Source organism: Trachemys scripta, unplaced genomic scaffold (genome assembly GCF_013100865.1).
Source record: "Trachemys scripta elegans isolate TJP31775 unplaced genomic scaffold, CAS_Tse_1.0 scaffold_30, whole genome shotgun sequence".
NCBI lineage: Eukaryota > Metazoa > Chordata > Testudines > Emydidae > Trachemys > Trachemys scripta.
This window is the reverse complement of record NW_023260516.1, coordinates 625,872-652,330: the sequence shown is the minus strand read 5'-3', so window position 1 is coordinate 652,330 and position 26,459 is coordinate 625,872. Positions and strand designations below refer to the sequence as shown.

The 26,459-nt window shown below is 57.1% G+C and overlaps 2 protein-coding genes across 2 annotated transcripts; both read right to left on the bottom strand.

Annotated features, from left to right (window-relative positions):
• Positions 1–2,292: 2,292 nt before the first annotated feature.
• Positions 2,293–12,719, bottom strand: LOC117870505 (leukocyte immunoglobulin-like receptor subfamily B member 3). Its single transcript, XM_034757691.1, has 6 exons — positions 12,351–12,719; positions 10,846–10,954; positions 6,234–6,321; positions 5,984–6,034; positions 4,903–5,193; positions 2,293–2,615 (listed from the first exon to the last, which is right to left on the bottom strand). Exons 1-6 carry the CDS (start codon positions 12,659–12,661, stop codon positions 2,293–2,295), a joined length of 1,173 nt encoding a protein of 390 aa, XP_034613582.1. The 5' UTR covers positions 12,662–12,719.
• A 1,382-nt stretch (positions 12,720–14,101) lies between these two features.
• Positions 14,102–15,585, bottom strand: LOC117870511 (T-cell-interacting, activating receptor on myeloid cells protein 1-like). The gene is made up of 3 exons (XM_034757707.1): positions 15,497–15,585; positions 15,207–15,242; positions 14,102–14,689 (listed from the first exon to the last, which is right to left on the bottom strand). Exons 1-3 carry the CDS (start codon positions 15,525–15,527, stop codon positions 14,313–14,315), a joined length of 444 nt encoding a protein of 147 aa, XP_034613598.1. The 5' UTR covers positions 15,528–15,585; the 3' UTR covers positions 14,102–14,312.
• Positions 15,586–26,459: the final 10,874 nt, after the last annotated feature.

Below are 26,459 nucleotides of genomic sequence, written 5' to 3'. Positions count from 1 at the left end.
TCACAGGTGGGGACTAGCAGGCTCAGGGGGGCTCTTTAAACAGGACTTAAGGGAAACAACAGGGAGACAGCCGATGTCTGAGCGCCCAGAGGCAGGTGGATGTGGGTCAGTTGTGTCTCTCCAGGCTGATCTGTGGGTCTGGAGGCTGCAGGGGCCAGTATCTTGGGGGCGGGGGAGGAGCATCTCGTGCAGGCACCAGGATGGTGGAGCTGAGGGGACTCTTCCTCTGCACACCACTGAACGGCAACACAGCCTCATTCAATGAAAAACAGCCCCCCCGACCCCCTGCATGGGGGATTCAGAACTGCCCCGCTCTGTGTCCTAGCCCCTGCACTGCTCCCAGAAAGTGATGATTCCCATGTTGCCCCAGGGGCCCTTGCGGGGAAGTGCCAAAGGGGGGATTAGCTGTGGGGCTCTCCCTGTGTCCATGCTGTCCGGCCCGGGGTCCATAGCAGGGGAACATCGGGGTCACAGGGTGATGCTCCCCAATCTCTCGTACGGGCACCACCCAGGGATCACTTCCCCTTTGGCCCCCCAGCTCACAGGGATGGATCTCCCAGCACCAGTGCCCCACCCCACAGGTGGCCGCATCCGAATGCCGGGCGAGGGGTCCCTGTATAACCAGCCCACTCTTCTGACCCCATCTCCCCCAGGTGTTACACACATTCCAGGCACGGGCACAGGGGGGCTGTGGGGTGCCCAGGTTGGGCTGGTTTGTGGGTCTGTGTTTATTATAAATCTGGAGATTAACAGGATGCAAAATAACATAAACAGCCACCTCGGCGCATCCTCTCCCCCTCCTGGTGCTGAGCCCCCGACACCAGCCTCTACATGTGGGTCTGGGAAGGGCAGGGGGACAGGAGCTCGATGGGATGGGGATGCAGTGGGGGGAGGGCAGCAGCTCTCACTGCGGGGCCCCCCAGTTCACATTGATCACGGCGTATAGGACGGGCTTGGGGGCCGGAGCCGGGGCCCCCCGCTTGGCCTGCAGCACCTGGCAGTCCAGCTCAGCGTAGGTGAGTCCATCAGCGCCAGGGTCGGGCTCCTGGGGCTAGGAGGGGAGAGAGTCACTGTGGTGTGTGTGTGTGTGTGTATCAGCCAACACCCCAACACACACAGAGCACAGAATACACACACACACACACACATCCCTGCAATCCCAGCTGGTGATCCCAGACGCACCTCCCAGCAACCCGACCCCCACTCCAAAATACTGAGTGTGCAAGATAAGTTAAATGGGGCCCATGTGGGTCAGGGTTGGGGGTCCGGCCCCATGGGGGAACAGGGGACACTTACCAGGGTCTGTGGCTCTTTCCCTTCGTCGATGGAGGCGTCTGCGGAACAGAGACACCTGCTGAGCTGCACCCCCGGCCGGCCCAGAGCAGAACCCCACACCCAGCTCTGACCCCTCTGTCCAGCTATGGGGCTCAGAGCCCAGCACAGCCACCCCTCCCCCGCCCTACGGGCCAGGGCCATTAGCTACATGTTACAGAGAGGAAAACTGAGCACAAAACTGGGGGTTAGAGATGGGGCAGGGGCTGGGAGTCCGAATTCCTGTGTTCTCGCCCTGGCTCGGGAGGAGAGTGGGGTTTAGACTAGTGGTTAGAGCAGGGGGTTGGGAGCTGGGAGTGGATGGGGAACTAGAGCGGGAAGGGAGGGTGGCCCCAGGGAGCTCCTGGGAGTCCAACACTCTGAGCTGACACCAGCTACCTCTGGGGCCCTCTCCTTAGTCCCGTACAGCAGCAGCTGTAAATCAAACCCTGCCCCATATGGGTGGAGCCCCCACAAGCCCCTTCCCTCCCCAGGGGTCCTCCCCCACCCTGGTACCCCCCTGGGTGTGTTACTCACAGACGGGGTCTTGCTGAGCTGGTGCCTTTAATGCCCCCATAGGGCTGGTGCTAAAAGAGAAAATCCCCTTGTAAATGTCATATCCCCCCACCTGCAGGGAGATTTCCCAACACACCCAAAGAGCCCATTATCCTGCCTCACACTGAACCCAGTTCCCTGAGCCCCCCCTGCCCCAACCATCAGACCCCACCTCACCCCGCTGTAACCACTAGACCCCATTCCACTCCCAGACTAAGCAGAGAACCCAGGAGCCCTTTGACCCAAGCAGGTCAATCGGGACGGGGGAGAAGCTGGGTTCCTACCTGCTCAGTCTCGGTGCGGCTCCTTTTCCTGCAGAGGGACACAAACCAGAATCCCCCATAAGCCAATCGGGATCCCCCGATCCCAGCGCCCGGCCACTCACCCCCACAGGGCATCAGGGACAGGGGTATTGCGGGGTCCCCTCTACTGCTGGTGCTGAGCCTGGATCTCTGCTGCGGTGGGACGGACCAGCAGGGGGTCGCTGGGCTGCGAGGAGACGAAGGGCTCTGATCGGGGCCGGTAGCTGCAGCTGTAGTTCCCTCTGTGCTGCCGGCCCACGGTGGGGATGCGGAACTCGGCCCCGTCCCCAGCAGGGTCCATGTGTCGCGGCGGGTTCTGGTTTCCAGCCTTGTGCAGGAAGAACCTCACATCCCGGTGCTGCCACTGACACCGGATGGTGACGTCTGCCCCTGGGGCGGTGACCCCAGTGGGGCTCAGAGAGATGGAGGGTCTGGGTAAGCTGGGATCTGCGCACAGGAGAGGGCAGATGACAGAACAAGGGGCAATGGTCTCAAGTTGTAGTGGGGAAGGTCTAGGCTGGATGTTAGGAAACACTATGTCACTAGGAGGGTGGTGAAGCACTGGAATGGGTTCCCTAGAGAGGTGGTGGAATCTCCATCCATAGCGGTTTTTAAGGCCCAGCTTGACAAAGCCCTGGCTGGGATGATTTAGTTGGGATTCGGCTAGAACCTCCTGAGGTCTCTTCCAACCGTAATCTTCTATGATTCCCCGGCTGGCCCCAGCCATGGGCAGATCCAGGGGCCCCCTGGAGGAGATTCTCTTCCAGATCCCAGAGTGCCCCTGACCCAGAATCCCGGACCTGCAGACACCGAGCCCCGGCTGCCTAATTCTTGGGGTCCTCATATGCCATGTGTGGCCCCTGCCTCATTTACTGCATCTGTCCCCCCGAGCACAGAGTGACTCACAGGCTGGTCTCTGGCACCGCACGGCCTGAGCCCCACACACAAAGGGAGTCAGACCTCCAGGAGGCAGTGAGGCATCTTTATCACCATTCTACATTGGGGAAACTGAGGCACAGACAGATTCACTTTCCTTAGTGAGCTCCCAGGGGCCAGGACTGTCTCTTCACTCTGTGTTTATGCAGCGCCTAGAACAGAGGAGCCTCGATCATGGCAGAGGCCTTACATGCTCCCCCAACACAAGGGATCCAGCGCTATTGAGGTCAACGTTTACAGAGGTCTCCACTAATTGTGGGTGTCTCAGTTTGTGGGCACTCGGCCTGAGATCCCTCAAGACTGAGGCTCCCCCACAACCAAGGACAATTTTGGAAACTGCAACGTGCTCCCATCACTCAGAGACTGTGGCCGCGCCAGGAGCTGGGCCAGATCTCCTGGGTCCCAGCCCAGCACCGTGTCCACCAAGACACCGCTCCTCACGCAGCCCCGGCCTCATTCTTCCCCGGCCGGGGCAGAGCCTGGAGAACAGAGGGGAGGGGATCACAGGATTAAATAGCGACTCACGGTTCCTATGCACAAGGGGAGCGTTAAAGTCGCCTCCCTGTCCCGAGTCTCCAGGGGCTGCTGCTCCCCCATGGCTGGGGAACACCCCAGTGACTCCGTCCCCACTCCCCGGCCGGGCGGCCCCTCTGCGGGGTCAGGGCTCAGGGCAGAGCCTGGCTCTGAGCATCCCATTGGCACCGAGCCTCCGTGAGGGTCTGGCTGGGGGTGGAGCTGGGAACGGGGACGCCGAGCCGGGCTCCTCACCTCTCACCACCAGCTCCACGGGGTCGCTGGGGTACGACACAGCGAATGGCTCCGATCTGCTGTGATAGGAAAAGCTGTAGCTCCCGCCGTCCTCCCGGCTCACGTTGCTGATGGGAAACACAGCCTCAAACCCGTCCGAATCCACAGGTGGGAAATGGCATCCCTCTTTATTCAGCACGAACCGCATGTCCCGGTGCTGCCCCTGACACCAGATGGCCACGGATTCCCCCAGGGAGACCCCCGCGCTGGGTCTCAGGGAGATGTTGGGTTTGGGGTAGCTGGGCTCTGCAGTGGGAAGCAGACAGGCCGTGAGACGCAGGCCCCGTCACTCAGTCCTGGTGCCCGTCCTCACCACAGGCCTCAGTGGTGGGTCAGACCCGGCGGCCCTGGGGACGGACTCCTGGATGCCTTTCCACAGGGGCCAGTTTCCTCTGAGCCCTGGGCTAACAGCATGAGACACGGAGCAACCCCAGCCCCTGGGGTCCCAGAGCTCTGCTCCCTAGCGCGTGACAGGCCAGTCCAGTCTCCAGGGTCCATTCACTCCCTGGCTTCTCTGTTGGGAGGGCTGGGAGCCAGGACTCCTGGGTTCTCTCCCCGGTTCTAGGAGGGAAGTGGGGTCTAGTGGGACGAGCAGGGAGGATGGGGGCCGGGACTCCTGGGTACTGTGCACAGCACTACCACTGACTTGTAGGGACTGTGCAAGTCTCTACTATACAATGAGGTTTATAACCTTCAGCTCCGCCCATTACCCCTAACTGATGTTTTGTCTGGGAAAGGCCCCCTGCTCTGCAACTCCCCCTGGGGGCAGGGATCTCTCCTTCCTCTGACCCAGATCTCCAGCAGCTGCTGCTCCCCCCTGGCTGGGGAACCCCCCAGTGACTCCATCCCCACTGCCCGTCCGGGCGTCCCCTCTGCTGGGCCCAGGACTCAGGGCAGAGCCTGGCTGTGAGCGTCCCATCGGTGCAGAGACCCCCTGAGTGTCCAGCTGGGTGTGGGGCTGGGAGCCGGGACGCTGAGCCCGGCCCCTCACCTGCTACAATGATCTCGACGGGGTCGCTGAGATACGACCAGCGACTCTGATCCGTTATGGGTTGATATTCGCAGGTGTAGCTCCCTCCATCTTCCCGGCTGACACTGGGGATGGGAAATTCAGCCACGGTCCCATCAGGCACCGTCCGCACCTGCTGGTTCGGGTGTCCAGCTTTACGCAGAAAGAACTCCATGCCCGGGTACCGACCCTCACAGCGGATGGTGACGCTTCCCCCGAGCGCCACCACCCTGCTGGGGCTCACCCAGATGGTGGGTTTGGGGTATTCTCGCCCTGCTTTCAAGAAGAGACAGGAGTTAAACAGGGGAGACACAGCCCCCCACGTCCCCCTACCCCAGTTCAGTCCATTCCTCATTCGGCCTCTCTAGAAGTCAGTCCCCTACCGGGGCTGACACTGCGGCCCATGGGGCTTGGGGGCAGGGGGTTCACCCAGATGTAGCTCAGGACCCGGCTGCATGAGAGATCACCTGCCCCCTCCCCACGGCCCCACCTGAGGACAGCCAGGGAGCCTGACCAATGCCCCCCTGCAGCTCTGCCCCTCACCCCGGGGTTGGAAATAGAGTTTGTGACCTGCGGGGATTGCACAAGACCCACGTTTCCCCAGGCCTTGGGAACGGGGGGCTGTGAGTGCATGGGAGGGAGCTTTTGGGGATGGCACTGGGGCTGGATCTGGGGGGTTCTGCCCATGGCGGCACTGACCGGGAACGTTTCGGTTACACCGAGGGGATCTAGAGCCCATGGACAGGTGGTGTTTGCGTTTGTATGAGCTGAAATAAATCCACATGACGACTCCCCCCACCCAAATCCTCACAGCCTGTGGGGGCAGGACATTGAACCAGGGAACGGTTCCCAGCTGCTTCAACGCTGGGAGCCAGATTCGGCTCCTAGTTACTCCATGGAACGGGGAGGCTGGGCACAGAAGAATGGGGCTGGGTCTGAGCTCACAGGGGGAGTTTGGGTTGAGTTTTGGGGAAGGTTCAAGGCTCAGTTCCTCTTTTCCCAGCCCCATGCATCCCCTCCCCAATCCTTGATGTTACCATCCTCCCCACAGACTGATACTCACCTCCCCACACCCCGCTCTGCCCGGCCAGCCAGCAGCCTGGAGAGGAGACGGCTGGTTAGTGACCACTTCCCAGAGCAACTGGATCCTACACCCTGGTGCCAGACCACCCCCCCACCATGGGCACATGCCCTGCTCTCAGACTCCCCCTGCATGGGCAAATGCCCTGGTCTCAGATCCCTCTCCCCACAGGCACACGCCCTGGTATAATATCCCCCCATGGGCACACACCCTAGCTTTCTCTGATACTCACCGAGGAGGAGGACGGTGAGAGCAGATGCCATGACAGGGGCGGCGAGGGGCCCCTCAATGCTGCCACCAACACTCGGTGTCCAGCGCCACTGAGCCCCAAATAAGGAACTAAGCTGGTAGCTCCAGCTACGGGAAGTTGACGATGTCTTGTCTCTTCCTGCGTCCATCACACATTGTCTCTAATCTGCAGGTGAAATCTACTGCAGTCAAAGTAAGCAGATGGCTTTGCAAACCCTCCCCCTCCCCATGGCCACATGTTCTGGTCTCAGATCCCCCTCCATGGCACATGCCTTTGTCTCAGATCCCCTCACCTCCATGGGTACATGCCCTCTTTTTCTCTGATACTCACTGAGGAAGAGGACGGTGAGAGTAGATGCCATGATGGGGCCCTGAGCACTGACACCAATGCCCCGGAGACCAGCTCCACTGAGCCCCAAATAAGTAACTCAGTTTGGGAAACCTTAACTGTGGCATTTCCTGGTGCTGGAGGGTTTGATTCTGCAGCCTTCCCCACCTACCCTGCAAACCTGTCCACGTGCAACACGAGCCGTGGCACTGTGTGAGGAGCACCTGAAATGGAGGACGCCCGGGTTTCCTGCCCCTTGTGCCATAGCTGATCTGTAATGATGGGTTTACACTAACACATGGTTCTAAGGGGCTTTTCTCGGCATGTGAATTAAATCAACCAGGTTCAAAAGAAAATCAGAGAAAGAGAAATTCCATCCCGGGCCCTCAATGAGTCACCAGCTGGGAGAGACCCAGGGACCTTCTAATATCCTTGCAGGCCCCTAGAGAGGGACATGACACAGGCTTTTTCATACAGCCATTGTCTAGAGGGCAGCAGAAAACTGGGGCCAGGGGGCTCTATTCCCTGCACCGGGGTCTAATGGTTAGAGCAGGGGGGCTGGTTGCCAGGACCCAGGTGTGATGGTCGCACCATCACGTGTCCATTCTCACCCAGCGCTGGGTAACGCCGGGGGCACCGCGACTCGGTGGCAGCATTAAATGTCCTTCAGCCGCCCGCCCGGCATTTACCAATGCCTTGGTAAATCCTGCAGCCCCCTGCTCACCTGCAACCCCCAAACTGCTTGGGAACCTCCCCCCATAGCTGCTCTCTGGTCCGCGAAGCAGGTGGGGGACGAGCAACAGATTTGCTGCATAGAAGAGTCACCCCCCATCCTGTCACTCACAACTAACCCCCCCCACCCCAGCCTGCCCCCATCTCCCACCCTGCCGTCAGGCCTATGCCCCTTCGAATTCAACCCCGAGCCTGCCCCCCTCACATCCTGCCCCCTCCATAGCCCATCCCTCCTCACACCACTGACCCGGCCCTGTTTCCCCTCAAATGCCCATCCCGCACCCTCAGTTAAGATGGCCGCCATCTCCCAGTGTCCACAATGGGCTTGGTGCCAGGCTGCCCTCAGGGAAATGGCGCGTACCTGGTTTGGGGGGGGCAATGTGGGGTGCAGGGGAATACGGGGGTGGGAGAGTGTGGGGGAATATTGGGGGGGTGAGGGGTAGGAGCTATGGGGGGCAGGGCAGTGGCAGGGAAGAGGGGACAATGTAAGTTGCCCCCCACAGGTGTGGGACACCTGGGTTCCCCCCTTGTGAGCATTTCAGGGTGAATCTGCCCCAATACCATTGGCTGGCCCCCGCCCCCCAGCCAGTCAGAGGTACCCCAGGATGGGCAGGGCGGCCGCTGACCCCACTCCTAGTGTAATCTGGGGATTGGTCCCGCTATTATGGGGAACTTTCCTGGCTTATACCTGCCCCGGTGGGATTGGCTAGTGAAAGGATCTGAGTCCTCGCTCCCACTCCCTTTATCCAGAGGCCTGCCTGACCTCGAGGGCTCCCCTTCCTCCCTCCCGTGTGGCAGAGTCCTCGTAACCCCGGCAAGGCTGGGCCCCGGTGTCACGGAGTGTGGGGGGACACAAGGCCCTGCACCCCCGGCTTCCTGCGATTCACCATGACTCTCAGCCAGCCAGTAAAGCAGAAGGTTTATTTAGACGACAGGAATACAGTCCAAGACAGGTCTTGCAGACACAGACAACAGGATCCCCCCCAGTTAGGTGCATCTTGGGGTCCCAGAGCACCACAGCCCCTTGGGGGGTCAGAGCCCGGTCTGCCTCCCAGCCATTCCACCAGCCAGCTCTGAAACTCCCCCTCCAGCGACCCCACCCACAGCCTTTGTTCAGTTTCCCGGACAAAGGTGTCACCTGGCATCTAACCCTTTCCTGGGTTCACATGTTACATGCTCAGGTATTCTCCCTCGGCCAGTCTCCCATCCCCCAATGCAGACTGTCCTAGCCACACTCCCCTGCCTTCCCAGCCAACACCCCCCACTCAGCATTCAAAGACCACATTAAGAACAGTCCCAGTTCGTCACACCCAGATCCCTGGGGCTCGACCCCCAGTCTTGTCGTGGTCACTTAGGACAGGAGCGAGGGTGCCCCATTCTGGGGCACTCTCTGCACCGGATGCTTCCCTGACCCATTGATCATTACATAGAGTTCAGAGCACGTATAATTTATTAAACAGCAACTCATAAAAAAATAAGGAAAAGATGGGGAAGGTTAAAGGAAACAAGTCACCCGCCCTGTGGGCTCGGGGACACCACAGACAGCCGCCTCTGCACGGGAAAGGAAGTTCACAGTCTCTTCCTCACCAGTCCCAGGCCTCCTGCCCAGGCCCAGGCCGCGCCACGGTGATACCACAGTGTGACAATCTGTACCTGAAAGTAGCTCCCTGGAGCCTCCGTATTCACCACTGCAAAGCATTGGAAAAACAAGGAAACAACAAGAAAATCCCCCACTTCATCACACAACCTCTCGGGGTTATGATCCCGCTCTGAGTCCGGCCTGCAGGGCCTCTTGGCTGGGGGCATTTCCCTGAGCTGGCCCCTCGCTGCCCAGGGTCCCGCATTGCTCTGCCCAGCTGCTCACAGCACTTGGCTCCAGACTGCTCCAGCTTGAGTCCCAACCGCACTCCGCCTCATCACCGCTCCGGGTCTTCGATGGCATTTGGGCGATGAACCTTCAGTGCCGCCGAAGACACCCGGAGCGAGTTAAGGTCCAGAAGTGAGTGAAGGTCCCACCGCCGAAGACCCGGAGCGCCGCCCCGTCAGTAAAAGCGCCGCAGCGGGTGGCGCCTTTTTTTTTCCTGCTCCCACATGAGTAAAATTCCAGCTCTGCTCCTCTCTGGTTCCAGCTCGGCTCAGGCTGCCGCTCCCTCCTTAGCTCACCCGCTCTGGCTCAGGCAGCCCCAGCTCACAGGCAGGACGGGACCCTGGGATCCTGACTCCCTCCCTGGCCTGGCTGCCCTCTCAGTCCGGCTGACCTGGAGCATTGGCCTCTCCCCATGATCACATGTCACTGTAAGACTTCATTGCCCACTTGCCAGCACACACATATACAGGATGACTTACAAGTAAACAGAGCCATTTACAGTCAATTGTCCTGGTTAACGGGAGCCATCAAGATTCCAAACCACCATTAATGGCCCACACTTTGCATAATGACAATAGGCCCTCAGAGTTCTAGTCCATATTTCTAGTTTCAGATACAAGAGGGGTACATTTACACAAATACTCAGTAGATTATAAGCTTTGTAATGTTACCTTACAAGAGACCTTTTGCATGAAGCATATTCCAGTTACATTATATTCACACTCATGAGCATATTTTCATAAAATCACATAGAGGCAACGTCACAGGGACGAGCTGAGCTGGGACGCAAGGTGGGACAGGGGAGGAGAGAGACAGTTCAGCCCCTCGTGGGGTTTTTACCAATGTCTCTTTTTAAGGAACCCAAGGAGGGGGAAGTGGGCGGCCTAGTCCCTCCCCAGCATTATTTTGCCCCCCAGTCAGGCCCAAAGTCCCTCCTGCTAATTTGGGGCTATTAACTCCTGGTTCCAGCTTCTGTTTCCCCCCAGCGCGATGTCGACAGTCGTGGGGCTGCAGCCAGGGGGCTTTTCGGGTCAGACCAACCCAGGGTCTGTGGCTGGTTCTCTCGGCCGGGTTACAATGTTCAGCATCGGCCCCAATTTCCTCTGGTTCCCTGGGTCCTTGGCCCAGCTGGGAACTTGCCCGTGGGTTTTACATGTGAGCTCACAGCCAGGCCGCTTCGCAGACTCAACGGCCACCACAGTGCGAACAACCCCCACCAGCTCAGGCTGGCAGGACGATCCCACGTCCTCCGGTGTGGCTGTATCAGAGCGTGTCCCAGAGGCCATGGGCAGGGGGGGTGCTGCCCACAAGCTGTGGCCCCTACGGCGCCCCATTTCCCGATGGCTCCAGCCACCTTGTAGGGTGCGGAGCTAGGGCACCCCATGGAGCAGGCTCCCCATCCCGCTGCCATTAGCTATTTCTGCCACCCCCAGACAGAGCCCCAGCATAGCCCCTCCCCAGCCCCACGCTAACCTGGGCCCATCTAGACGCCCTGGGGGCCGGTCAGCGGGGCCGGCTCGGACAGGTTCGGCTGCACTGGTCCTTCTGGCTCCATCCTGACGACGCAGCGTCACGAGCTCAGGGTGACGGTGACCCTGCTGCCCTTCCCCCACACTGGGGCAGCCAGGCTGGAGTGGGGAGGAGTCTTTTGAAGGGGGGTCACCTCACCTGTGTCCGCCCCTCCTCTATCCGTGGGCAGCCTTGGCCAGGATCGGGGCGAGGGCCAGCAGGACCCCGGCACCCAGGGCCAGGCAGACGATGTTGCCCCAGGTGTAATCTGGGGGTGACAAAGAGGGAGGGGTCATCAGCAGCTGCTGCCAGGGGGTGGGGCAGGTAGATGCAGAAGGGCCCCCACCCTCTTTCTGCTCCCCAGAGCAGAAAACCACTACAGCACCATATGCCCATCCACCTCCCCTATCTAATCTATCTATAGCCCCACATTTATATCCCGCCATCCATCCATCCATCCATCCACCATCAGCAACCGGAGACTGCTCTAGGTGGACACTGGCTCTGATCCAGGCTGACCAGTCCCAGGCTCCACCAGCATCTGTCTGTCTGTCTAAGTCATTTCCAGCCCCTCCCTCCACCTCCAGTGCCATGGCACCAGCCTGGCCTGGCCTCCCGCCTCCCATGCTGGCTGCTTTGAAGGGACGTCCAGGGCACACACCTCCCGCCCCCCGCGGCCACTGATGGGCCTAGCTGCCTCCAGAGGACACCCCGGGCTGCCCCATGAGAGGCGGGTTCATGTCTGAGCAGGAGGCTTCTCTCCCCTCCCAAATCCGTCAGTGGGGGAGAGTCACTGCCCCTGAGAACAGCCTCTGTCCCTCCCCCTGAGCAACCACTTGGGGGGGGAGCATCCCCCTGGGAAAGGCCCAGTGCCCTGAAGCTCCCCCTGGGGGCAGGGATCCCCACTCCCTCTATTCCGAACTTCCAGTGGCTGGGGACCCCTCTACTGGGCCCAGGGCTCAGGGCAGAGCCTGGCTCTGAGCGTCCCATTGGGGCCAAGCCTCACCCCACCAAGGGTCCGACTGAGAGTGGGGCTCTGTGTGACGAACTGGGACTGTTCTTGCTGGGGTGTGTGAATGCTGACAGGGGAGTGTGACTAGGATGGTCTGCATCGGGGGATGGGAGTCTGCCCGAGGGAACATACCTGAGCTTGTAACATGAGAACCCAGGAAGGGGTTGGAGGCCAGGTGACTCCGGGGCCCGGGAAACTGAACAAAGGCTGTGGGAGGGGTCGCTGAAGGCAGAGGGCTGGAAGCGAGCTGGAGAGATGGCTGGGAGGCAGAGATGGCTCTGACCCCCCCAAAGGGGGGTGGGCTGGGATGCCCTGGGACCCCAAGCTGGACTTAACTGAGGGGGATCCTGTTGTCTGTGCCTGCAAGATCTGTCTTGGACTGTATTCCTGCCATCCAAATAAACCTTCTGCTTTACTGGCTGGCTGAGAGTCATGGTGAATCGCAGGGAGCCGGGGGTGCAGGGCCCTGAGTCCCCCAATACTCCGTGACACTCTGGACACCAAGTCGGGCCCCTCACCTGCTACCACCAGCTCCACAGGGGGGATCCCCACTCCCTCTATTCCGAACTTCCAGTGGCTGGGGACCCCTCTACTGGGCCCAGGGCTCAGGGCAAAGCCTGGCTCTGAGCGTCCCATTGGGGCCAAGCCTCACCCCACCAAGGGTCCGACTGAGAGTGGGGCTCTGGACACCAAGTCGGGCTCCACAGGGTCGCTGGGCTCCGACCAGGCGAAGGGATCTGATGCGTAGTGATAATAGCAGGTGTACCTCCCTCCGTCTCCCCATCTCACGCTGCGGATGAGAAATTCCCCCCCAGGCTCCATGTTTCCCAGCGGGGTCCGATCCCCAACCTTAAACAGAGAGAACCTGGTGTCCCAGCGACCAGCTCGACACCGAATGGTGACATCCTGCCCCAGGGCGGTCACCCCGCCGGGGCTCAGGGAGATGGTGGGTTTGGGGTACATCTCTGCACTCAGAAGGAGACAGAGGGTGAGACACTGACCCCGGCCCAGTGCCTGGGGTCTCACAGCTTCCCCTGATGGGATCCCACGATCTGCACCAAACTCTTGTATCCTGCCCCCCCCCCCCCGAATTGGGCTACCCAGAGCAACCCACCCCCACCAGCCAGGAGGGGTGCGCCCTGCTCCCCTGTCTGTCCCAGCCAGTGACTGCTCCCCACCTACCTCTCTCCCACCCCGGGGAGCTCCAATCTCTCCCCACCTCTGCCCTAGGGGTGAGATCGCTCCACAGCTGGTCCAAACAGAACCACGACCCAGAGCAGAGATCTGTGTGTCCCGTAAGTACCAATCAGCTGATGTACCCAAGCCAGCGCTGGGGACGATGCCAACTCTGGAGCACCTCGACCCCGACTCCTCTGTGCATCCCCAAAGCAGGGGCTTGCCAGGGCAGGGTCCCTCTGGGAAAGGTCCCTGATCTGCAGCTCCCCCCTGGCTAGGGTTACCAGATTGCGGTTTTCGACTGGAACACACGGTCAGAAAGGCACCTTGGAGGCTGCAGTCAGCACCGCTGACTGGGCCGTTAAACGTCTGGTTGATGGGGCTGTCAGGCTCCCTACCGGGCTTCATGCAACTCCCTGGAAGTGGTGACATGTCCCTCCGCTTCCTAGGCGCAAGGGCAGCCGGGGACCTCTGTGTACTGTCTCTGCCCCGAGTGCCGACTCCGTAAACCCCATTGGCCAGGAACCGTGGCCAATGGGAGCTTTGGGGGCGGCACCTGCAGATGGAGGCAGCACAGAGAGCTGCCTGGCCATGACTCTGCCTAGGAGCCAAGGGAAATGTCACCACTTCGGGGGGCCCCCCGAGGTAACCATGCCCAGAGCCCACTCCCCGCACCCCCTCCCACTTCCCAACACCCGGCCCCAGCCTTGAGCCCTCTCCCACACCCAAACTCCCTCCAGGAGCAAGCAACCCAATCACTGCTCCAGCCTGGAGCCTCCTCGTGCACCCTGAGCCCCCCATTCCTGGCCCCCCGCAGAACCCACACCCCCCAGCGCAGAGCCCGTACCCTCCCCCACACCCCAACCCACTGCTTCAGCCTGGAACCTCCTTGCACACCCTGAGCCCCCCATTCCTGGCCCCACCCCAGAACACGCACCCCCCCACCCAGAGCCCGTACCCTTTCCCACACCCCAACCCGCTGCTTCAGCCCAGAGACCCTCCCACACTCCAAACCCCTTGGCTCCACCCCCAGCCTGGAGCCCCCTCCTGCACCCCAAATCCCTCATCCCCAGCCCCACCCCAGAGCCCATGCCCCAACCCCCTCCCACACCCTGAACTCCTCATTTCTGCTCCCTCCCTGGAGCCTACACCCCCCGGCCGGAGCCCTCAGCCTCCCTCCCACACCCCAACCCCCTGTCCCAGCCCGGAGAAAATGAGTGAGTGAGTGAGGGTGAAGGAGAATGAGCGACAGAGGAATGGGGGGTGGAGTGATAGGAGCAGGGCCTCGGAGAAGGGGCAGGGCCTTGGGAAAAGGGCAGGGCAAGGGTGTTTGGTTTTGTGTGAGTGGAAAGTTGGCAACCCTATCCCTGGCCAGGAAACCCCCCAGTGACTCCATCCCCACTCCCCAGCCAGGTGTCCCCTCCGCTGGGCCCAGGGCTCAGGGTAGAGCCTGGCTCTGAGGGTCCCATCGGGTCCAAGCTCCCCTGAGGTGTGGGGCTGGGAACGGGGATGCCGAGCCGGGCCCCTCACCTGCTACGACCAGCTCCACGAGGTCGCTGTATTTTGACCACTCCGTTATTTCTGATTTGGTATGAAACTGGCAGGTGTATCTCCCTCTGCTTTTCAGTCCCACATTGGAGATGGGGAAAATGGCCTCATTCCCAGAAGGGTCCTGCGTCTTTACCAGGCGTCCGTTGTTATACAGCTCAAACCTCATGCCTGGCTGCTCCCCCACACACCGGAAGGTGATGTTTTCCCCCGGCTCAGTCACCCCCTGGGGGCTCACAGACAGGGAGGGTTTGGGAAACTTTCTCTCTGGATTAAAAAGGAACCAGGAGGTGAATGGGACAGGGGCCAGCCCTGCCCTCTTGGTGTCTGTCTGTCTGTCCTGCCCCTGCCCAACCCCTGCGTGTCCAGAGACTGTCCTGTCCTCACAGTCCCTGCAAAATACACAGCAGGGTGAGCAGGGCATGTCAGATCCGCCGCCTCTGTGAACAACACCCCCCGTCAGACTCTGATCTGAAATCACCCCAGATTGCACTGGGGACAGGGCTGGGTTTTAATTTTAGCCCCCGGAGTCAATCTGGAGTCAGCCCAGAGTGCACTGGGGACAGGGTCGGGTTCTAATCTTAGCCCCCGGAGACAATCTGGAGTCAGCCCAGACTGCATTGGGGGCAGGGCCGGGTTTTGATCATAGGCCCCCCCCTCAGGTAATTTCAGGGGTATTGATTTGAGTTTTGGGGGGGAGGCTCGGGGTTCAGCTCTTCTTTTCCTCTCCCCCCATCCATAACAGTAATGTTCCCCCGCCCCCCACCGCCCCATGGATACTCACGTCCCGACACCCCGCTCTGCCCAGCCAGCCAGTAGCCTGGAGAGGAGATGTCTCATTAGGGATCGGATCCCAGAGCAACTGGTTCCTACACCCTGGGCTCAGATGTCCCCCGAATGGGCACACACCCTGGTCTCAGATTCCCCCCCCCCCCCCGTCACCCCCCCCCCGCCTCTCAGATCCCCCCAACCATGGTCAGACACCCTGGCCTCAGATCCACCTCCCATGGACACACAACCTGGTCTCCGATCCCCCCCATATAGGCACAAGCCCTGGCGGTCTCCGATACTCACCGAGAAAGAGGACGGTGAGAGCAGACACCATGATGGGAGCAGTGGGGGCCCCTCAGCGCTGCCACCAACGCCCCAGTGCCCAGCTCCACTGAGCCCTGTATGAGGCCCTGAGCCGGGGCTGCAGCCACAGGAAGCCAGAAATGGCTCATATCTTCCTGAGTACCTCACACATTGTGTCTAATCTGCCGGCCAAATCTAGTGAGGTCAAAATAAGCAGAGGTCCCTGCAACAGCCAGGAAACCCAGGGGCCGTTAGCCTGGGCAGGTGTCACGTAGTTCGCAGCTTGTCCGTGTCTCGGGGCGGGGAGGTCACCTTCAATGTACCCTGCAGCCTTGGCTGGGAGCCAGGAGAGCACAGGGTCTGATCTTTAATCTTCAAATGACCATTCTGAATATTTCCTTGTGGATCCTCCCCCGTGGTACATGCTGGTTTCAAACCCAGCTCATGACCCATGTAGGTAAAATTAATACGTGATTATGTGTAACCTTCTGCCAGGGGGAGTGGGCAGTAACCAGGGCCAGGTTCAATATCCAGGGGTCCTTCCTAACAATACAACATAGACCCTGCCCAAGCCTCCATCCAGTCATCTGGGAAAATGAAAGAGGCCCCCTGCATGTCTGTAAGAGACGACCCTGCCCCACGCGCAAGCCCTGAGTCTGTCCAGAGCAGAGAGAACTGGGAATAAAAAGGGGAACAGAACCTGGCATTAATTTGGGGAAACACCCCAACCATGATTCGCCACATCCGACCATGAGCAAAACTCCCGCCCCAGAGTGCGCTGGGCAGCGTCCTTCACCTCCGTGTCTCCCCTTGCGGGGCGAAGGTCCATCAAACAAATGTCTCTTTAACATGCCGCTCCCCTGCCCCTTCCCTGCACCCCGGTCACAGCTGCTGTCCCTGGTCAGTGGAGACCCCGAGTTCGGAGGTGCGTTTGCAGGAGTTCACCTCGTTCATCCTGCCACCGCTCAATGCATCGTGTCATCGGCACCGGCCCTGTGCCGTCACCGTCTGCTGCCACTCGCCTGTCCACTGGGACCTCTGCAAGTCGCTCTCTTGAGGCTCCCCCCAGCTCCCAGCTATTTCAGCTCCCGGGGGGGGGAGGGGAGGGCTTTGTGTATTTAATAAAATCACTTTTTACTTATTAATTAACCCAGAGTATGAACATAAGAACATAAGAACGGCCGTACCGGGTCAGGCCAAAGGCCCATCTAGCCCAGTATCCTGTCTACTGACAGTGGCCAATGCCAAGTACCCCAGAGGGAGTGAACCTAACAGGCAATGATCAAGTGAGCTCTCTCCTGCCATCCATCTCCATCCTCTGACAGACAGAGGCTAGGGACACCATTCCTTACCCATCCTGGCTAATAGCCATTAATGGACTTAACCTCCATGAATTTATCCAGTTCTCTTTTAAACTCTGTTATAGGCCTAGCCTTCACAACCTCCTCAGGCAAGGAGTTCCACAAGTTGACTGTGCACTGCGTGAAGAAGAACTTCCTTTTATTTGTTTTAAACCTGCTGCCTACTAATTTCATTTGGTGACCCCTAGGTCTTGTATTATGGAAGTAAGTAAATAACTTTTCCTTATCCACTTTCTCCACATCACTCATGATTTTATAGACCTCTACCATATCCCCCCTTAGTCTCCTCTTTTCCAAGCTGAAGAGTCCTAGCCTCTTTAATCTCTCCTCATATGGGACCCGTTCCAAACCCCTAATCATTTTAGTTGCCCTTTTCGGAACCTTTTCAAGTGCCAGTATAGCTTTTTTGAGATGAGGAGACCACATCCGTACGCAGTATTTGAGATGTGGGCGTACCATCAATTTATATAAGGGCAATAATATATTCTCAGTCTTATTCTCTATCCCCTTTTTAATGATCCCTAACATCCTGTTTGCTTTTTTGACCGCCTCTGGACACTGCGTGAGATCTTCAGAGAACTATCCACGATGACTCCAAGATCTTTTTCCTGACTTGTCGTAGCTAAATTAGCCCCCATCATATTGTATGTAGAGTTGGGGTTATTTTTTCCAATGTGCATTACTTTACATTTATCCACATTAAATTTTATTTGCCATTTTGTTGCCCAATCACTTAGTTTTGTGAGATCTTTTTGAAGTTCATCACAGTCTGCTTTGGTCTTAACTATCTTGAGCAGTTTAGTATCATCTGCAAACTTTGCCATCTCACTGTTTACCCCTTTCTCCAGATCATTTATAAATAAATTGAATAGGATTGGTCCGAGAACTGACCCTTAGGGAACACCACTAGTTACCCCTCTCCATTCTGAGAATTTACCATTAATTCCTACCCTTTGTTCCCTGTCTTTTAACCAGTTCTCAATCCATGAAAGGACCTTCCCTTTTATCCCATGACAACTTACTTTACTTAAGAGACTTTGGTGAGGGACCTTGTCAAAGGCTTTCTGGAAATCTAAGTACACTATGTCCACTGGATCCCCCTTGTCCACATGTTTGTTGACCCCTTCAAAGAACTCTAATAGATTAGTAAGACACGATTTCCCTTTACAGAAACCATTTTGTCTATTGCTCAACAGTTTATGTTTTTCTATGTGTCTGACAATTTTATTCTTAACTATTGTTTCGACTAATTTGCCCGGTACTGACATTAGACTTACCGGTCTGTAATTGCCGGGATCACCTCTAGAGCCCTTTTTAAATATCGGCGTTACATTAGCTAACTTCCAGTCACTGGGTACAGAAGCCGATTTAAAGGACAGGTTACAAACCTTAGTTAATAGTTCCGCAACTTCACATTTGAGTTCTTTCAGAACTCTTGGGTGAATGCCATCTGGTTCCGGTGACTTGTTACTGTTAAGTTTATCAATTAATTCCAAAACCTCTTCTAGTGACACTTCAATCCGTGACAGTTCCTCAGATTTGTCACCTACAAAAGCCGGCTCAGGTTTGGGAATCTCCCTAACATCCTCAGCCGTGAAGACTGAAGCAAAGAATCCATTTAGTTTCTCCGCAATGACTTTATCGTCTTTAAGCGCTCCTTTTGTATCTCGATCATCAAGGGGCCCCACTGGTTGTTTAGCAGGCTTCCTGCTTCTGATGTACTTAAAAAACATTTTGTTGTTACCTTTGGAGTTTTTGGCTAGCCGTTCTTCAAACTCCTCTTTGGCTTTTCTTATTACATTCTTGCACTTAATTTGGCAGCGTTTATGCTCCTTTCTATTTGCCTCACTAGGATTTCACTTCCACTTTTTAAAGGAAGTCTTTTTATCTCTCACTGCTTCTTTTACATGGTTGTTAAGCCACGGTGCTTCTTTTTTAGTCCTTTTACTGTGTTTCTTAATTTGGGGTATACATTGAAGTTGGGCCTCTATTATGGTGTCTTTAAAAAGCGCCCATGCAGCTTGCAGGGATTTCACTTTAGTCACTGTACTTTTTACCTTCTGTTTAACTAACCCCCTCATTTTTGCATAGTTCCCCCTTTTGAAATTAAATGCCACAGTATTGGGCTGTTGAGATGTTCTTCCCACCACAGGGATGTTGAATGCTATTGTATTATGGTCACTATTTCCAAGTGGTCCTGTTATAGTTACCTCTTGGACCAGCTCCTGCGCTCCACTCAGGACTAAATCTAAAGTTTCCTCTCCCCTTGTGGGTTCCCGTACCAGCTGCTCCATGAAGCAGTCATTTGAAGTATCAAGAAATTTTATCTCTGCATTTCATCCTGAAGTGAAATGTTCCCAGTCAATATGGGGATAATTGAAATCCCCCACTATTATTGGGTTCTTAATTTTGATAGCCTCTCTAATTTCCCTTAGCATTTCATCATCACTATCACTGTCCTGGTCAGGTGGTCGATAATAGATCCCTAATGTTATATTCTTATTAGAGCATGGAATTACTATCCATAGAGATTCTATGGAACATGTGGATTCACTTAAGATTTTTACTTCATTTGATTCTACATTTTCTTTCACATATAGTGCCACTCCCCCTCCCCCACATGACCTGTTCTGTCCTTCCGATATATTTTGTACCCGGGAGGGATTGTGTCCCATTGATTGCTCTCAGCCCACCAGGTTTCTGTGATGCCTATTATATCAATACCCTCCTTTATCACAAGGCACTCTAGTTCACCCGTCTTATTATTTAGACTTCTAGCATTTGTGTACAAGCACTTTAAAAACTTGTCGCTGTTTATTTGTCTGCCCTTTTCTGATGTGTTAGATTCTTTTTTATGTGAATGTTTATCATCTGATCTGGCCCTTACATTACCCTCCTCCATCCTCTGCTCCTGACTATAAGATTGGAGACTATAAGAGACTGGAGAGTCTCTATCATTAGACTCTCCCCTAAGAGAAGTCTCTGTCTGATCCACATGCTCCTCTGCAGCAGTTGACTTTCCCCCATCTCCTAGTTTAAAAACTGCTCTACAACCTTTTTAATGTTTAGTGCCAGCAGTCTGGTTCCACTTTGGTTTAGGTGGAGCCCATCTCTCCTGTATAGGCTCCCTCCATCCCAAAAGTTTCCCCAATTCCTAATGAATGTAAACCCCTCCTCTCTACACCATCATCTCATCTACGCATTGAGACTCTGCCTGCCTACCTGGCCCTGTGCTTGGAACTGGGAGCATTTCTGAGAATGCCACCATAGAGGTCCTGGATTTCAGTCTCTTCCCTAGCAGCCTAAATTTGGCCTCCAGGACATGTCTCCTACCCTTCCCTATGTCATTGGTACCTACATGTACCACGACCACCAGCTCCTCCCCAGCACTACACATAAGTCTGTCTAGATGCCTCGAGAGATCCGCAACCTTCGCACCAGGCAGGCAAGTCACCATACGGTTCTCCCGGTCATCACAAACCCAGCTATCTACGTTTCTAATGATCGAATCTCCCATTACTAACACCTGCCTTTTCCTAGCAACTGGAGTTCCCTCCCCCGGAGAGGTAACCTCAGTGCGAGAGGCAACCCCAGCACCGTCTGGAAGGAGGGTCCCAACTATGGGAAGGTTTCCCTCTGCTCCCGTTGACTGCTCTGCTTCCCTGGGCCTTTCATTCTCCTCAACAGCGCAGGGGCTGTCTGACCAGAGGTGGGACAATTCTACTGTGTCCCGGAAAGCCTCATCAACATACTTCTCTGCTTCCCTTAGCTCCTCCAGTTCTAAGACCCTTAATACCTGGGCAGGGGGGGGGGCAATGGGCTGCAAAGAGAGGACCCTGGTCACCTGACCAGCCGGTTCCAGACAGAGGGGACCAGAGGACAGAAGAGAGGAGAGGAGGCCCAGGCGACCCGGTTTACCTGGAGAGAAGACAATGGACAGAGGTGGGGCTTGGGGCCGGTGGTATCAGATGCCCAGCTGGGAAGCAGAGGGGCTCTGGGCTGGAGAGGGGGAGCAGGCAGTGCCCACCTGGATGCAGGGGAGACTTGGATGTGCTGTGCTGAGGGAGGCCAGGCCTGAGGCCCTGAAAGTTTCCTGTGCTGTGTTCAGCACTCAGTATAAACCTTCCTGTTTTACACTGGCTGAGAGTCACTCCGGGCTAGAGAACAGGGTTGCATCAACCCCTCCGGGGGGTGGAGGCCCGGAGGGTCCAGAGTGAGTGGACTCCCTGAGAGGGCCCACGGTGAGAGACAGACGTGCTAAGGCTCAGAGAGGTGCGGCTCCAGGAGGTGGAGGGGCCTAACCCCGAGAGAGAGTGGATCCCCGAGAAGGGCTGTCTCACTGAAAGGGGCACCCCCACCACGGACCGCACGGGGCCAAGAGTGGGCACGATCTGTGAGTCCATGGCACTGGCATGATGGGGAACGCCTGGGTTTGCTGCCCCTTGTGCCATAGCTGAGTGGTGATGACGGGTTTACACTGTAACGCCTGGTTCTAAGGGGTGTTTCTCAGTGTGTGAATTAAACCAGGTTTAAAATAAAATCGGAGAAAGAGAAATTCCAACCCGGGCTCCCAAAGTGTCACCAGCTGGGAGAGACCCAGGGACCTTCTAATGCCCCCGCAGAGACCCTGCCCCCGAGCTGGAGGAGACACTGTCACTGGTTATATGGCCAGGCCCCTAGAGAAGGACGTGACACAGGCTTTGTTTATATGCCACTGGCTAGAGGGCAGGAGGAAGCTGGGGGTCAAGAAGGTTTGACTCTGTTCCAGGCTCTGGCAGGGAAGTAGGGACTAGTGGTTAGAGCCGGGGGGGGGTGGAGGTGGGGCCAGGACTCCTGGTGTCACCGTCATGGTGTCGCCCCCCTGGTGCTCACACACAGCACTGGGCCAGGCTGGGGCTACGTTAAAGGTGCATCAGCTGCCCGGCCGAAGCATCCCAATGAGCCTCCTTCAATCAGCACCCTCGTGCCAGGGCCCCGACCCCCCCGCTCACCAACCCCCCAGAGCCTTTGCCCCGGCCCCCGGGGCAGGAGGGAGACGAGCAGCAGATTCAGTGTGAAGCAGGGTCACCCACCCCCCCCGCCGCCTGACTCCCCCGCCCCTGCCGGGGATAGAAGTGGCAGCCCTGGGGGCACTGGGGGGTGCTGCTCCCCCCTCGCTCCTTACAGCCCCCAACAACCCTGCATCCCAGGCTCTGACCTTCTTGGGGGGGGAGCCTGTCTGCCCTCAAACTCCTGTCCCACATCCCACCCCCTTCCCCTCAACCCCCCTCCTGTAGCCCATAGGATTATTTTGCTAGCTATTATATCCTATTAATCCAGCCAGCCGGATTAATTAATACGTTTCTTTTTCTGAAATTAATCCATTTTATTCTTATATTTTATCAGTGTTAATTCTTTGGAATTTAGGATGTGTTGAGGCCTGTGATTCCTAAGAATGATCCTTATTAATATACTTAGAAAGTAAGTGTCATAATCCACTAACCTATAGGAGAAGGGGACCCATACATTTCTTAGGGTACAGAAATAAGATTTGGGTATAGTAAGTTGGGTCTGAATTACATAGGTCAGGATCCTATAAAATACCTTGTGTGACGAAGTAGGGGGTTTTCTTGTTTTCTGTGTAGTTTCAATGGTTTGCATGCGGAAGGGGTGGGACTCAGTTTCCCTGGGTGTTACTGGTCTAACGAGGTGAGGGGAGAGGGAGTTTGTTTTGCAAAGGACCGGAGAGAGGACTTGGGGACCCAGCCGATGGTCGGGAGGATGGATACCCCAGTGACCGGTGACCTGGCGACCTGGTGACCCAGAGACCCAGCTGAGGAGACGCAGCCGGTTCTGGCCAGTGGGTGGACAATGGGCTGCAGAGTGAGGACCCAGTGACCTAACCAGCCGGTTCCAGCCAGAGGACAGAAGCGAGGAGAGGAGGCCCCGGTTTACGACCATGTTTACCTGGAGAGAAGACAATGGACAGAGGCAGGGCCTGGGGCCGGTGATCTCAGATGCCCAGCTGGGAAGCAAGGGGGCTCAGGACTGGAGAGGGGGAGCAGGCAGAGCCCATCTGGATGCAGGGGAGACTGGGATGTGCTGGACTGAGGGAGGCCAGGCTTGAGGCCCTGAGATTTTCCTGTGCTGTGTTCAACTCTCAATAAACCCTCCTGTTTCATGCTGGCTGAGAGTCACTCTGGTCTAGAGAACAGGGTGACATCAACTCCTTCGGGGGTGAAGGACCGGGGGGTCCAGAGCGAGTGGACTCCCTGAGGGGGCCCACGGCAGAGACAGACGTGCTAAGGCTCAGAGAGGTGCGGCTCCAGGAGGTGGAGGGGCCTGACCGTAAGAGAGAGTGGACCCCCGAGTAGGGCTGTCTCACTAACAGGGGCACCCCCCATGGACCGCACGGGGCCAAGAGTGGGCGCGATCTGTGAGTCCGTGACACCTTATAAGAGAGTTCTTGGTTAGTTCGGTTTTTCGCTAAATTCTAAAACTCTAAATTCTAAGCTCTTCTAACTCCTGACGCTTCGGTTTCTTGGGGTGCTTTTTATCTCTCCCTCTAGTCTATCTTCTATCACGCTATCAGCTTGTGCAGTACAGTAACTACTCAACATTCCTAACCATGGGGAAGCCAGCACCATCGCGTTATCGGGCATGCCAGGAGCGAGGCTGGTCTTTCACCTCCCATCACCGGGCACTCAAGGAAGGGTGTGAGAGTGTTAGGTTAAGATACTTATAATAGAAATGTTACCAGCAGGAGTTTGGAATTCTTTTACTGCTTTGCAGTGATAAGTTTCATTGCATTCCTTGTTTTTATGTTAATGGCAATAAAGATTTTATCAATTTGGCATTGTCCTCAGTGTATGCGTTCTTGCCAAGCACCCCGAGAGTCCTCTCCCGATATAGAACTCTCTGAGTTCTTGAACTCTGTAGTCTGAATTGGATAAGAACCTATAAATCTTCTGGTCGGATGCGACCAGTGGTGAGCCATAAAAACTAACCCATCAAGTTCAGGTCAACACTCCGGGGGAGGAGCGATGGCGTCGGAGTCCCTCTCTCCGGCCACTCTGCTCAGGGCGTCTCCGCGGAGCAGGGTCCGGACAGCCCGGGGGGCCCAAGAGATGGGGGGTGGCAGCCGCGATGGTGAAGCGAGTCTCTTTCTTTAAGGCCCCCAAAGGGTGGTGGGCGGCACAGCCCGTCCCGCAATATTTTATCCACCAATGAGGTCTCGTTTCCGACATCCCAATTTTGAGTCACTGATTTCTGCTCCCCCACTTCTCTCATGTCCCAGGAGAGCCCCAGTCTGGCCCGGGGGCAGGGCCGGCTCCAGGGTTTTGGCTGCCCCAAGCAGCCAAACAAAACAAAACAAAACAAAAAAAAGCCGCGATCACGATCTGCGGCGGCAATTCGGCGAGAGGTCCTTCGCTCCGAGCAGGAGTGAGGGACCGTCCGCCGAATTGCCGCCGAACAGCTGGACGTGCCGCCCCTCTCCGGAGGTACACTGGAGGATGTGGAGGTACACCCGTATTTGCCCACTGAGGTGTTGATGGGGGGGACCCTGGAGGACTGGCCAAGCAACCCCCAGGGTGCCCTGGTTGTGACCCGCAGTCAGAGCCGGCGAGGGGCACTGCGCCCTGGCCTTGGGGGGGGGGGTGCCTTGCCTGAGGCGCAGGACCCTAACCTGGTGGGGAGAGAACACCCAGAGATACGGCTCAGGGAAGCTGCGGCTTCAGACCCAGCCGGCGAGAGAGCAGGTGGCCATCCCTGTCCCAGCTGCTGAGTTCCAGGCCGAGTTGCAGAAAGATCCCTCCTTGCGGAAGATAAAGGACCTGGCCGACCTCAGTGTGGTACAGACCGTGGGGAGAGGTGGCTGGAAAAGGTTCCTGTGGGAGAAGGGGTTCCTGTACCGAGAATGGGCTCTCCCAAGGAAAATGGAGTCAGGGGGAATCAGGAGGCAGTTGGTGGTACCCCAGAAGTATCGCCGCCAGCTGCTGTACCGGGCCCATGACGTTCCCCTCTCAGGGCACCAGGGAACCTGGCGTACCCAGCAGAGGCTGCTACGGAGCTTTTACTGGCCTGGGGTCTTTGTTACTGTCCGACAGTACTGCCGATCCTGTGACCCCTGTCAGAGGGGGAGGAAGGCCAGGGACAAGGGGAAAACGGCTTTAGGACCCTTGCCCAGCATAGAGGAGTCTTTCCAGAGGGTGGCCAAGGTAAAAAGGGGGGCTCTGAACCAAGAGAGCACGAATCACAGACCTCCAGACTGGAATGCTGGGAGAAGACCCCAGACCAGTTGGAACCCCAGAGGTATGGGGGTGGGAAAAGGGCACGGGCCGCATAAACCTTCCCACAGGCAAACTATGAGTGCCATCAAGCAACCCCAACCTAAGGGGGGGCATGAAACTGGAGGGGCCTGGTGTAATTCTCACCAAGGAATGGGAGGGATGCTGGGGCATCCACGGGAATGGGGATAGGTTTGAACTTCCCCAGGTCACTGGTTAAAGTGACCCCGCTCAGTTCGGTCTCGAAGCGGGGAGAGATGTGATGAACTGGGACTGTTCTTAATGTGATCTTTGAATGCTGAGAGGGGAGTGTGGCTAGGATGGTCTGCACTGGGGGATCGGAGACTGGCCAAGGGAGAATACCTGAGTATGTAACATGAGAACGCAGGAAGGGGTTAGAGGCCAGGTGACATCTTGGCCTGGGAAACTGAACAAAGGCTGGGGGGAGAGTTTCAGAGCTGGCTGGTAGAATGGCTGGGAGGCAGACGGGGCTCAGACCTCCCAAGGGGGCTGTGGTGCCCCTGGGACCCCAAGATGGACCTAACTGAGGGGGTCCTGTTGTCTGTGCCTGCAAGACCTGTCTTGGACTGTGTTCCTGTCGTCTAAATAAACCTTCTGCTTTACTGGCTGGCTGAGAGTCATGGTGAATCGCAGGAAGCCGGGGGTGCAGGGCCTTGTGTCCCCCCACTCTCTGTGACACTAGGCCCCCCAACGGGTCACCAGTCAGGAGAGACTCAGGGACCTTCTAATGTCCCCACAGAGACCCTGCCCCTGAGCTGGAGGAGACACTGTCAGTGGTTACGTGGCCAGGCCCCTAGAGAGGGACGTGACACAGGCTTTATTTATACGCCATTGGCTAGAGGGCAGGAGAAAGCTGGGGGTCAGGGTGCTCCATTCCCAGCTCTGGGAGGGGAGTGGGGTCTAGTGGTTAGGGCAGGGGGCTGGGAGACAGGACCCGGGTTTGATGGTCACACCCTCACCCATCCATTATCAAATGACTAGGGGGCAGAGTTAGAAGACTGTTCAGGAGCCCGGCCTGTTGGTCCCAATGGGCTTCTTAAATCCCCGACCCCCCTCGTCACCAGCTGCCCCCCAACAGCTCAGGAGCCTCCCCCCATAGCTGCTCTCAGCCCCACAGAGCAGGAGGGGGATGAGCAGCAGATTCGCTGCCTAGCAGAGTCACCACATCCTGACCCCACATCTCCCATCCTACCCCCTGGCCTATCCCTCTTCGAATCCCCCCGAGCCTACCCCCTCACACCCTCACCCCACCACGGCCCATCCCTCCTCACCCCCCCGTCCCCTGCCCTATTTCCCCTCAAATGCCCATCCCCC